Genomic DNA, 12,828 nt, shown 5'->3' with positions numbered 1-12,828 from the left:
ATTTTCTAAATTTCAAGTTCATATTGATCTGTACATGAATCTAAATGGGATAATAATGATGCGTTCTATATAATTTCTTAATTTCTTCCCCTAATGTTGGAAATTTTGTCTCATTAAAATGATAATCAGCAAATCATGCAGTAAATACATCATCCGTCAGGGGTTCAAGATATTTAATAATTGATGGAAAATCATATCCAACATATATTCCTAACCTCCTTTGAAGACCCATCTTAGTGCGTTGTGGTGGAGCAATTAGAACATGTACTACAAATCCAAAAATTCTCATATTGAAAATATTTGGCTCATGACCATAAGCTAATTATAATGGCAAATACTTATGATAAGCTACTGGCCTAATGCGTACAAGTGACGCTGCATGCAAAATAGCATGCCCCCATACAGATGAAGGAAACTTAACTCTCATAAGTAATGGTCTTGCAATTAATTGCAAACATTTTATAAATGATTCTATTAATCCATTTTGTGTATGAACACAAGCTATAGGATGTTCAACACTTATCCCAATTGACATACAATAATCATCAAAAGCTTGGGATGTAAATTCACTAACAGTATTAAGACGAATAGTCATAATTGTATAATCAAAAAATTGTGCTCTTAACTTAATTATTTGAGCAAGTAATTTTATAAATGCAAGATCTCAAGTTGATAATAAGCACACATGAGGATCTACTAGATACATCTATTAATACCATAAAATATCTAAATGGTCCACTTGGTTGGTTAATAGATCCACATATATCACCATAAATTTGTTCTAAAAATACAGGTGATTCAGTTCTCACTTTATCCGGTGATGGTCTAATTATTAATTTGCCTTGAGAGCAAGGATCACATGATATTCATTAGATTGAAGAATCTCCCAACTCTTCAATGGGTGTTCATTTGAATTCTCAATAATTCTTCTCATCACTATAGAACCTGGATGACCCAATCTATCATGCCAAATAGCAAATATATATGAATTTATGAACTTCAGGTTCATTGTTGTATATGTTTCAATTACTCATATATGAGTATAATATAATCCAGAAGATAAAGCAGACAACTTTTCTAATATGCATTTTTCATTTGAGACAGTAGAGATAATATGTAGATATTCCACATTATTCTTACTATCAGTCTTAGTATGGTAACTATTGCAACGTATATCTTTAAAATTTAGAAGATTTCTCTTTGATTGACTAGAGAACAATACTTTGTCAATTGTAAATTTTGTTCCTCTAAGAAAAAATAATATTTGTTTTCCTAAAAACATCAATCAAGTTTACATAACCTGATATTGTATTTACTTTTGCTTTCAGCATTGTCAATTTGGAAAAGTATTTTTTATTTGTAAGTATTGTGTGTGTAGTTGCACTGTCTGCTAGACATAATTCTTCTTTGCTCATTTTTTAATCGCCCAACATATGAAAATGATCCAAGTTTCTTTATTAAAAGAAAATAATTATATTAAGAAAAACAACACTTAAAATATATAAAAGTTGCTAAAAAAAACATAAAGACAGATAAAAGAAAACAACAACATTAAGTCTAGATATTCTCAAAATCAAAGGAAACACTTGAAGTTCCATCAACTATGTCAATCTTCTTTTTGGGAGATTTAAAGAAGTCTGTCACATCCAAATTTATTATATGAAATGGGCCAAATATGTCATTATCCTGTATGCAAAATTTGCTTCCACATTTTTTTTCCTTCAAGGAGGCTTGATAGAGGTCAACTAAGTGTTTTGAGGTACGATAGGTACGTGACCAACGTCCAGGCATTCTATATCGGAAACATTTATTTTCAACACTCTTTGAACTCTTATCTTGTGGAGTTTTTCCTTTGTGATCATCATTTTGTGTAGTTCTTTTGAAATTTGAATGATTAGAATGACCACCAAGAAAATAATAATTATTTTTTCCTCTGTCATAGTCACGACCTCGACCATATTCACAACATTCATTTCAGGGAATGGTATTGTTCCAGTCAATCGAGATTCACAGTTCTTCATCAATAACTCGTTATTCTGTTCGGCCACGAGAAGACATGAAATTAATTTAGAATATTGTTTAAAATCTTTCTCTCAATATTGTTGCTGCAAGAGCATATTCAAGACATGAAATGTAAAAAAATGTCTTCTTTAACATATCGGCATCAGTAATTTTCTCTCCGCATAACAACAATTTTGAACTTATTTTAAATAATGTGGAATTGTAATCACTTACTGATTTGAAATGTTGTAGTCTTAAATGCATCCACTCATTATAAGCTTTAGGAAGAATAACTGTTTTTTTATGATCATATCCTTCTTTTAAATTTTTCCACAAAGTGATTTTTTATTGTAAGATACTCCATTTTTAATCCCTCGTGAGATAATGATGAAGGAAAATCATAGATTTTGTTTTGTTCTAACTGGATGTCGTATTTCCTTCTTTAATAGTTTTTCTCAAGTTCATAGCATCCAAGTGAATTTTGGCATCGAGCACCTATGACAAATAATTATTATCATTAATGTCAAGGGCTGCAAATTCTAATTTTGTAAGATTTTTCATGGCAACACTATCACAAAATATTGTATTTATATTAAAATTTTAATATGCAAAATAACATTTAATTTATTAATTATAATAAAGAGGAAAAAAAACTGACCTGCCTTTAGCAATGGAAACAACAGGAACTCATGTTGATAATGTGTTGTGAAATTGAAGAGTGCAATAGAGTATAACGGGCATGGAGAAAATATAATATAATAATATATAAATATAATAATAAATGAATAGATGTAGTATATTATAATAATAGAATAAAATAACTAAAATCATGAAAATTTAATAATATGAAATTTTAGTGAAAATTTGAGGTGGATTTCTCTCCAATGTGTGTAATTTTAAGATCCACCAAATGCCACTATTTATAGGCGAAGTGGCAGGTAGGATGTGGTCTTATATAGATACCAAATATGAATAACTACAAGGCACATGGACAACATGAATATTGATATGCGATTTTTAGGACACTAAGCAATGGACATATATTTATTTTTATAATATTTATAAAAAAAATAGATATATTTGATAATTTTTTTATTATTAATTTCTTTAAAATATAAAATCTATCATGTTTGGTAGTTTTTGTTATTTTCGATTTTAACAAAAAGTTAGGGAGTTAAATTAGAGTTAAAAATAAATTTTAGAGAGTCATGTAATTTTTGTAACGTACCAAGTCCATAATCTTTAGGAAATCACCTAATATAGAATTGCTTGAACTAAGCACACTTATTACAACTCTTATGATTGAGCCATCGGAAAAAAAAATACATATTGTTGATATAGATAGTAACTTTAAGTTCTTTTATGTCTTTTTTAACCATACTTTCATATCCTCAAGTGCCTCTCATTCATATATGATTTCAGTTCATTCATGTCCCTCTCCTAAGTTCGGGGTATTACAATTTTAATGTTAGAAAAATATTTTTTAAAAATTAAGAAAATGTTTAGCAAGAAGAGTTAAAAAGATATATGTTAGAGAGAATGCTAATCAGGAAAAAAATGAGAAAAGTAATATTGATTAAAAAATTTTCTTCAACAGTGAATATTTCTCTTTAAAAAAACTACTTTTCATTTATATCAGTTGAGCTATACTCATTGTGTCAACCATTTATATTATATCTATATTCTTTAATCTAATTTTAGATGAGATAGTAATTATATTGTTTAATCCAACATGATCATAGGTATAGATTTATATAATCAACCTCGATATCAGAGATTTGTTCCCTCACTTTATTATGTTGTAAAAAGAGAGAGAGAGGGAAAAAAAAAAAAAAAAAAAGTCCATCTCCCACTATCATTTTGGTTTTAAAAACTAAAACCGATTTCCAAAACTCATCAAATCATGATTTCACCTTACAAGACTTTTAAGAGCATGGTATTAAAATTTTGTCATTTAAAATACCACCATAACAACATTCAAAGTAGATAATAAGACAAGTTTTAGGCACGTTTGGGAGAGATTTTGAACTTGTTTTAATCATTCGTCATTTTCAAAATCATTTTAAAATATGCTTTTAACTATTCAAAATCAAGTTTGATGATATAAAAATTACATTTAAAAGTATAAAATTAAATACTAAATATTAAATTAACTTTGAGTGATTAAAAACATATTTTAGATAATTTTAAACTTGACAAATGTAATTGTAACCTTTAAAAATCACTCTCAAATATATACTTTAGTGAGGTAAGTGAAACTCTTTGCTTCTATATAAGAATTGAGAACAGCCATATGTTGGGAAAGGCTTCTAGAAGGAGAATTGAAAAAATAACTAACTCACAAACTCATGTTGGGCCCTTGTACAAATGGGCTTTGGGCTTTTACAAGTAATAGAATTCAAAACAATGGGATGCTTAAATGTGGACATATTTATAGGTTGGATATTGACATGAATCGATAAAATATCATTATTATCGATTCAATATAAATAATCACCTTATTTAAAAAATATAAAATATTTATTTATTTATTTAAGTAATTTATTTTAATTTTTAATTTTTATAAATTTTCAAAAATATTCATGATAATTTATCCATATTTCTATGGACATTTCTGTAAAATTAAGACGTCGACATCTCCATTCTATACCTTAAGTAAGTTTAATATTTTTTTAGAAAATAATATAATTTTTTGAATAAATACTAGGGATAAATATGTTTTTTTATTCAAATATTTCATTCTTTTTTTATTGTTCCTTTTTTTTCTCTTACTAAAAAAAAGTTGCTTTTAATTAGTTTATTCTAATAGATCTGTTTTTTGTGTCTTTTTTTTTCTTGTCTTTTTATTTCAAGTGAGTTCGCGTCTCCCATCTAAAATCCTTGACACGTGATTGTCATAAACATAGGGATAAATCTAATAATACTAAGTTTAGAGGAAACAAACAAGAAAAATATTATAAGTTTGCATTTGTTTAGAATACTTAAAAGATATCTTTTGAATATTTTTCAAAAAAAAAAAAGAAGATATCTTTTGCGTAGTTAAAATCCCTCTTAATTATTTAATTAAACACTTTAAATTTTATTTAGTTAACTAAAAAACACCACTCTGCCTTACAAAAATTTGATCCTATTTTTAATTTGCTAAAAATTTACTATTCAGCTTTCCAAAATTTGATCTTGTATATTCACCCTGAGAGGTAGATTCGATTTGTAGGATGGCAAATTTTCACAGAAAATTTTCAGCTCTATAATTGAATTATTATATCTCATCATAATATAATTACTAATTATGTTACAAATAATTTGATATATTTCTCTACCATATATATCAATTTGGTTGCCAAGATTTGATGAATACGAATATATATATAACTTACAGATTTTTCGTATAATTCAATTAATTAATACATATAATTTTTACAAAAAGTTAGAGGTTTAAATTTTACCATCCTCAAATCTGGGCTAAATTAATACTATATTATAAATAAAATAAAAACATATATATCAAATAATTAACATTTATAAACTATGTATCCATCTTGAGCATGGGAAACAAAAAAAAACAAAAAAACAAAAAAACAAAAAAAAAAAAAAAACCTAAGCGTGGGCTTGGAATTATTTTTTAAAAGCTTAGGAAAAAAACTATATTCAAATGCAAAAAACATATTTTTGTAAGAACTTAGAAACAGAAATAAACAAATTAAATCATTTGGGTTGGTACACTTTTGGGCCTATTGTTGGGTTGCATCTTATTTAATAGGATGGCCCAATAATAATGAGATTCTACTTCTCATTTGCATTTTTATCCTTAGATAAAGACTAATTATAAATAATTTCAATTTGGTCCTACATCTTTTTAAATTCTCAAAATTACATTTACTAGTTACTACAATTGGAGCTTCTAAACTAAGCCCTTCCTAACAAAATGTGTGTTAAATTTTGTTAATGAGGAGTTAGATATCATACTATTTAAATATATTGTTTTGACAGGTTAAATTTTATCATAGATATAATAGGTTGAATTTTATGTGTCAAAATGTATTATAATGGTGTCTATATTTTTAAATATATTGATAAAATAATAATGTAAGGTTCTTGTAACCTTTTGTATAAGAATATTAAGCCAACTTTATATGACAAAGACCTTGTTGGGAATATTTAATACATAAAAGGTAATTTGAGAATCTCAAAAAAATTTTAAGAACCAAATTAAGAAATACCTAAATGAACTATTGTGTAAGCATATGATATATAACATTTTCAAACAAAACCACAATTACTTTTCTTTCAAGATAACCCACAATTGAATTTAATATGATGGTAAAATTCTAAAGATAAAATTGATTGTAAGGAAGGAAAAAAAAAATAAGCATATGATATATAACATTTTCAAACAAAACCACAATTACCTTTCTTTCAAGATAACCCACAATTGAATTTAACATGATGGTAAAATTCTAAAGATAAAATTGATTGTAAGGAAGGGAAAAAAAAACTCTTACTAAAATAAATGTATAGCTACCAACTTAGATTACTAGTTAAATGCATTAGTACTTCTATCCTAATTCTTTAATTGAAGATGTTCCCCAACCTAACTATGATTCAAATGACTAAAATTTTGATAAATTAGGCCAAATTTTTACAAGTTTAAATCCTATCTCTACATGCTTGAACAAAAAAAAAAAAGGTTGTTTTAATATATTTGAAAAGGAAAAATCACTTAAAGACTTTATATATCTTCCCCATGTGGTTATACTTGAAAAGGAAAAAAAAAAAGAAAAAAAAAAGCAAAAGAATCAATCTTTTTTTAGTATGGAATAAATCAATTTATACACCAAAATTTTATAACTTTGAATCAATTTATTTTTTTTCAATAATTGATAACCATTTTCTCTTAAAATCAATTCAAAATCAAATAATGTTCTCCCAAAATTATAAAAAAGAAAGAAAGAAAATTTTATCGTATAATTATTTTTAAATAAATAAAATAGGAGAAGAAGATAAGACATTTAATTAAGACATTTAATTCAAAGGAACTAATATTAATGAAAAGCTTTTAATATACAACATTTCTACTGTTATGATCTTTTTGTTTCCAACATTTCTTTTTAACATACAACAATTCATGTATTTAAAAAAGTTTCATACACATGGAAAAATTATCTATTAACTGGTCTAAAATGAAATTCCAATAAATAATGGTTTATTCACATAAAAAACTTAAGTCTTTCAATAAATATAGTTATTAATTTTAAATTTAAATGAAAAACTCTCAAAGTTTAGAGTTGATTTTTTTTCCCAAAAACAAAGAGATAAACAAACACTAGTTGGCAATACTTATTTCCTTTTTTTTTAAAAAAAAAAAATAGAAAGTTTAAATAACAACAACTTGCAAATACTTTCTATAAATTGAGGAACCATACATGACAATTAAAGATATGAATATAGTACAACGAAATTAACAAAAAGGTGATATATTAAAATATTAAATAGAATATTGAAACAAAAAGGTGATATATTAAAATATTAAATAGAATATTGAGAGATGGATGCGTATTATTATTAAACCAGTAGGAAAAATCAATTTTGTAGTCATCAACTCCCGATTAACACATTTTGTGTTCTTAAGTTTTCAAAATATTTTCTTAATCCTTCAATTTTTAATAGTAGGTATATTTTTTCCTCAATTTTCAAAATATAAATTTTTAATTTTAAAAATTAAATTCTAAATTTGATCTTTATAATTTGAAAAAAAAAAATCATTTCATTCTTTCAATTATAATTAAAACTTAGTCCTTGGTTTGATAAACCTTTAAATTGTCGAAACTATTTACGAAGATTTTATCAAACTACAGGAATTGTTTATGAGGTTTTATCTAACTTTTAAAACCTAAATACTAAACTCTAACCTCATCCAAACCATATATTGATAAATCTTAGTTTAACCTATTTTAAATAATTATATACCATGTTAAATTTAAATAATAATTTTAGAAAAAAGAGATATTTAAAAAAAACCATTTTTCTAAATTAACAATGTCATATAAAATTTTAAAATAATAAATAAAATTACCCCACAAACCTTAAAAGAAAAAACCAATTCTAAAAAATTGGAAAACGAAAAGATATATTCCCTAAACTGAAGATTTAGGGACTATTAATATTAATATTAAATAGTAATTAAAGAAGGTGTAGGATTATTTAAGGAAGTAGTAGAGTTGGGCTGGGCCTAATGGAGGCCCAATAAAAGGAATTGGCCCAATGGAAAAGAAGGCAGAGGCAGTAGTAGAGTAGTAGATTTCCCGGGAAAAAGGTTTAGCTTTTACCTAATATTTGCCGGGAACTCTTCTCTCTCTCTCTATTACAATCCAAGCTGTCAAAATTCTCTCTCCTTCTCCGTCTATTACAAGCCCCCCCATTCTTTTACTATCTTCCATATTCTCTCTCTTCTTTTCTCTCTCATCCCTCTCTTTCTCTCTCTTCCCCCAATTTCCATCCAGATCTCTTCCATTGATTCTCCAATGGAAGATCAAGCCCTTCCTCAACGGACCCATCAATCTTCTTCCACGCCTTCACCTCCCTCTTCTTCATCTTCTTCTTCATCTTCTCTGCAGCTCAATTTGCTGCCTTCGATGTCTCGGGCTTCTCACTCACTTGAAACCCTAACCCCATCTCGTCAAATCGACCGTATGATCAATATCAACCACCATTTGTCCCCATCTAGAGCAATCTACTCTGATAGATTCATACCCAGTAGATCTGGTTCTAATTTTGCCCTATTTGACATCTCCCCTGTTTCCAATTCCCACTCCGATGGTCGTGAAGATACTTCTACTGCTTATGCTACGCTTCTTCGGACGGCTTTGTTTGGTCCTGATGCTGGAGTAATCGCTCCTACTACTCCTGAGAAGAGAAGCTCCCCAATGTGCCTTCCTAATCATAATATTTTTCGTTACAAGACTGAAACTAGGAGGTCAATGCATTCGCTTTCGCCTTTTGGGTTTGATGATGCTGCTCCTGGCCTTAATCCTAGTCCGGTTAAGACTCCAAGGAAGGTTCCTCGATCGCCTTATAAGGTGAAATTTTTGTAAGTGGGTTTTGGGATTTTTTGGTATTTGAATTCTCTAATGTTTTTTTTTTCCTTTTTATTTCCTTATCTGCATTGTTAGGTCTTGGATGCACCTGCTTTACAAGATGATTTTTACCTTAATCTTGTGGATTGGTCTTCGCATAATGTGCTGGCTGTGGGGTTGGGTAATTGTGTTTATCTCTGGAATGCTTGTAGTAGTAAGGTAACTCTTTGACTGCCCTTTTGATTTTTAATTTCATCTTTGTGGGTTGATCGATCTGTCATTGACTTTTATTACAGATATAAGATAGATTTACATTCTTTAGAATTAGTCTGAATCAGTAACCGATCTCGAGATTGTTAAATTTTTTTTTTTGTCTAAATTTATGTAGCTTATGGATGTTTAATTATTAAGAATCATTGTATTTGCAGGTCACCAAGTTATGTGATTTGGGAATTGATGACAGTGTATGTTCAGTGGGTTGGGCACAGCGTGGAACTCATCTTGCTGTTGGCACTAGCAATGGAAAAGTCCAGGTTAGTGATGATTTGTTGAACTCTATGTATGTTCTGGCATATGGACTTCAATTTGGGTTTTTTTTTTTTTTTTTTTTTTCCTTCCCTTCAGCTCTTGTGGAAGTTTAATTTCTTGAGATTTGCATGACTGAGATTCCGATGGATTTGATTATGTGCCTGCTTCCAGTGTTGTTTAACCCATGCCCTAATGATCATCTCTCTAGATTTGGGATGCATCACGCTGTAAAAGGGTTAGGACCATGGAGGGCCATCGGTTACGAGTTGGGGCCTTAGCTTGGAGCTCATCTCTTTTATCGTCTGGTAGCCGGGACAAAAGTATTCTTCAAAGAGATATTCGGGCTCAGGATGATTTTGTGACTAAATTGTCTGGCCATAAATCAGAGGTGAGGCTTATAGACATGTTATTTTCTCCTGGCCATAAATCATATGTTAGGATCATTTGTAAGGCTTTGTTTAAAGCAATTTAGTATTGCCATTGAATCTTTAGGACATTAATATATATTGTGGAATTTTACTGCTTGAATCTTCATAGGCTCATTATCCTCTGTCAGTTTGCATTTCTCTTGCTTTTCTTTTACCGACTTCTTAGCCACAGAGTGCAACTGTTTTGCTGTAGGTTTGTGGATTGAAATGGTCATACGATAATCGTGAATTGGCATCAGGAGGAAATGATAATAGAGTATGTTATACCTTTTTTTTTCCACACTGTATCAGTTTGTTTTTCCTTCTGCTATGATGACTAATATTTGTTGTTATCTGCTTTCAGTTATTTGTTTGGAATCAACATTCAACCCAACCAGTACTTAAGTTTTATGAGCACACAGCTGCTGTAAAAGCCATAGCATGGTCTCCTCATCTTCATGGACTACTCGCATCAGGGGGTGGAACCGCAGATCGATGTATTCGTTTTTGGAACACAACTACCAATACACATTTGAGCTGCATGGACACTGGAAGTCAGGTAATTAATCTTTTACCTCTGTGCTTCTGTAATATTTCTTTCCATATGTTCTTTGATTCAAGCATGGGTTAGAAGGAATCTTTTAGATCCAACCTCCACCCAAAGTAATTCAAGAACTGTCTGTTTGAAATGCAGATCAAATGCCGGCATAAATTAATAATATTTCTAGATTATTGACTTCTTGCTAATATTAATATTATTAGAGGGAGACTTTTTTAGAGTAAAAAGTGGTAGGTTGGATGCCCTTGTAATTCCTCCCAAACTGGCATATATGCTGTTTGTTTTCATCAAAATAATATCATTGAGGTAGTAGTTCAACTGTCTGCTATCAAGGCTTGTCTCAATCTCCCTAGATCCTTTTGATCCCGAAGTTTGGATGTATCATTTAAGAACATACTTGGAATATTTGTTATCTGGGGAATAGTTCTTCAGTGGCCATACTTCAATGTCAAAGTTGACATAAACCATATCTTTGTTTTATGTGACAGGTGTGCAATCTGGCATGGTCTAAGAATGTTAATGAACTTGTTAGTACCCATGGGTTCTCCCAAAACCAAATAATAGTCTGGAGATATCCAACCATGTCCAAGGTTCATTGGCTTTTCTTTTTCCCCTCACTCGACCACGATCATATTCTGCTATTTCCCAGCCTAAATTTAATTTATGCTCTTATGCAGTTGGCAACATTGACTGGCCATACTTTCAGAGTTCTTTATCTGGCCATATCTCCTGATGGACAGGTAACGTATTTACTTGTTTGTACTGTGATCTCTATTTGGTCAATTTTTACCATTTGTGGAAAACAAAAGAGATAACATTTAGTTATTTTACTTGTTTTCTGATTATGTTCTTTTCCCTTGCAGACCATTGTAACAGGTGCTGGTGATGAAACGCTGAGATTTTGGAATGTCTTCCCTTCACCAAAATCGCAGGTAAATAAATTGTCTATTTGCATATGATGTGAAATACATGTGATTTCTTCTGTCCTTTGAATGTAGTATTTTCAGTGGACATCAGTTTCTGGATCAGATCAAGATAAGTTATAGTCAGACAAAATTAATAGCTACTACTGAGCTGTCTTGAACATTTTCTGCATTTTAAATGATATCTTTGCACATGATGTGAAATTATATGGACACACACATGTTTGTCTGACATTTTGTTCTTGGGATCATTATAGAAAGGACTTGTTCTGTTCCATTTCATTGTCAACTCATACTCACACATGGGTTTAAATTATAATGCAGAACACGGACAGTGAAATCGGAGCATCCTTCCTGGGACGAACCACCATCCGTTAACCCGTTGAAGAACCCCGCAGCATGTCAGCTCTTAACACATAGCCTTCAACTTTCTTGCACCATCTTTTTTGAGGAATAAATGACAAGGATTTTGTCAGTGGTTTAGAAAGATTCAATATGAAGAACTTAACCAAATCTGGTCTGCATTAGCCAAAGCAAAAGCTACATGAGATCTGAGAAAAAGCTGTAGATGAAAAAAAGGAAGTGATGGATTTTCCAATAGTCTTTACACGGAGGAGATGTTCTCAAATCTCCATTATTTTCTTCCCCACTTCAATAGAAAAATATAGTAAGTAAATAATTACCCAATATTTTGATTATTACTTCCGTGACTTGTAAATTTAAGAGAGGAGAGATTTTTTATTCATATGATTCATTCATAGATATTTGGGGTATAATTCATGTACATATGTATTATTCTTTTCCATTATAGTTTGAAATCTGAAAATTTTTGATGGGATTGATAACTATTTAATATATATGAAAATTTTGAAGTCTTCGGAGAAACTCTTAAGTAAAAATGTGGATGATTTAAATAAAATAGTTATCATAGGATTTTTTTTTAAATATTTTAATCTTTGTTCAACTATAAGGTTTTACGTATATGGCTTCAAGTTGATGTTGTACATTGAGAATTTTTTTTTTTTTTTGAAAAAAAATGGAAATGAAGTTTGTAGGATACATCACACTGTTTGAATGGTTAAATGTAGCAATGCATTGCTTTTTAAATGATTAAGATTTAGTTTCTTTATTCTCTTCTTCTTTACCAAACTTTGATATTTTTTTTCTTGTTTGATTTCCCTTTTTTGGAAATGAGCTTTGCTGTTAGATTAAGAATAACTTCATGTTTGTTATTTTAGTAGAAATTTAGTTTTATTCAAGGAAAACTAATTTGTATGGTTGTAAAATATCAAATATTTTTGTAAATGGTAGATGTTTGAACTTTGACCTTTTGGTTG

General features: G+C 29.3%; 1 protein-coding gene across 2 annotated transcripts; it reads left to right on the top strand.

Moving 5' to 3' along the window:
- The first annotated feature begins 8,284 nt into the window (after positions 1-8,284).
- FZR2 (FIZZY-related 2) lies at positions 8,285-12,376 on the top strand. 2 transcript variants are annotated; one of them, XM_039020277.2, is made up of 10 exons: positions 8,285-9,077; positions 9,171-9,293; positions 9,503-9,607; positions 9,811-9,990; positions 10,224-10,286; positions 10,374-10,568; positions 11,057-11,158; positions 11,246-11,308; positions 11,432-11,500; positions 11,816-12,376. In XM_039020277.2, the coding sequence occupies exons 1-10, from the start codon at positions 8,523-8,525 to the stop codon at positions 11,867-11,869; spliced, it is 1,509 nt and encodes a 502-aa protein (XP_038876205.1). In that variant the 5' UTR covers positions 8,285-8,522; the 3' UTR covers positions 11,870-12,376. The 2 variants fall into 2 exon arrangements, with proteins under 2 accessions (XP_038876205.1, XP_090164153.1); XM_090308027.1 differs by having other exon boundaries at positions 8,325-9,077; positions 11,057-11,308.
- The last annotated feature ends 452 nt before the right edge of the window (positions 12,377-12,828 follow it).

Source organism: Benincasa hispida, chromosome 12 (genome assembly GCF_027475165.1).
Source record: "Benincasa hispida cultivar pf3 chromosome 12, pf3_genome.v1.1, whole genome shotgun sequence".
Lineage (NCBI taxonomy): Eukaryota > Viridiplantae > Streptophyta > Magnoliopsida > Cucurbitales > Cucurbitaceae > Benincasa > Benincasa hispida.
This window is presented reverse-complemented; position numbering and strand designations above follow the sequence as displayed.

What these genes read in the sequence shown, in the direction of transcription:
- FZR2 (XM_090308027.1), top strand. Translation starts at nt 8,523, where the DNA reads ATGGAAGATCAAGCCCTTCCTCAACGGACCCATCAATCTTCTTCCACG. An exon ending in TTCCTCGATCGCCTTATAAG is followed by an intron (nt 9,078 to 9,170) that starts GTGAAATTTTTG and finishes CTGCATTGTTAG; the next exon opens with GTCTTGGATGCACCTGCTTT. An exon ending in TGTCTGGCCATAAATCAGAG is followed by an intron (nt 9,991 to 10,223) that starts GTGAGGCTTATA and finishes GTTTTGCTGTAG; the next exon opens with GTTTGTGGATTGAAATGGTC.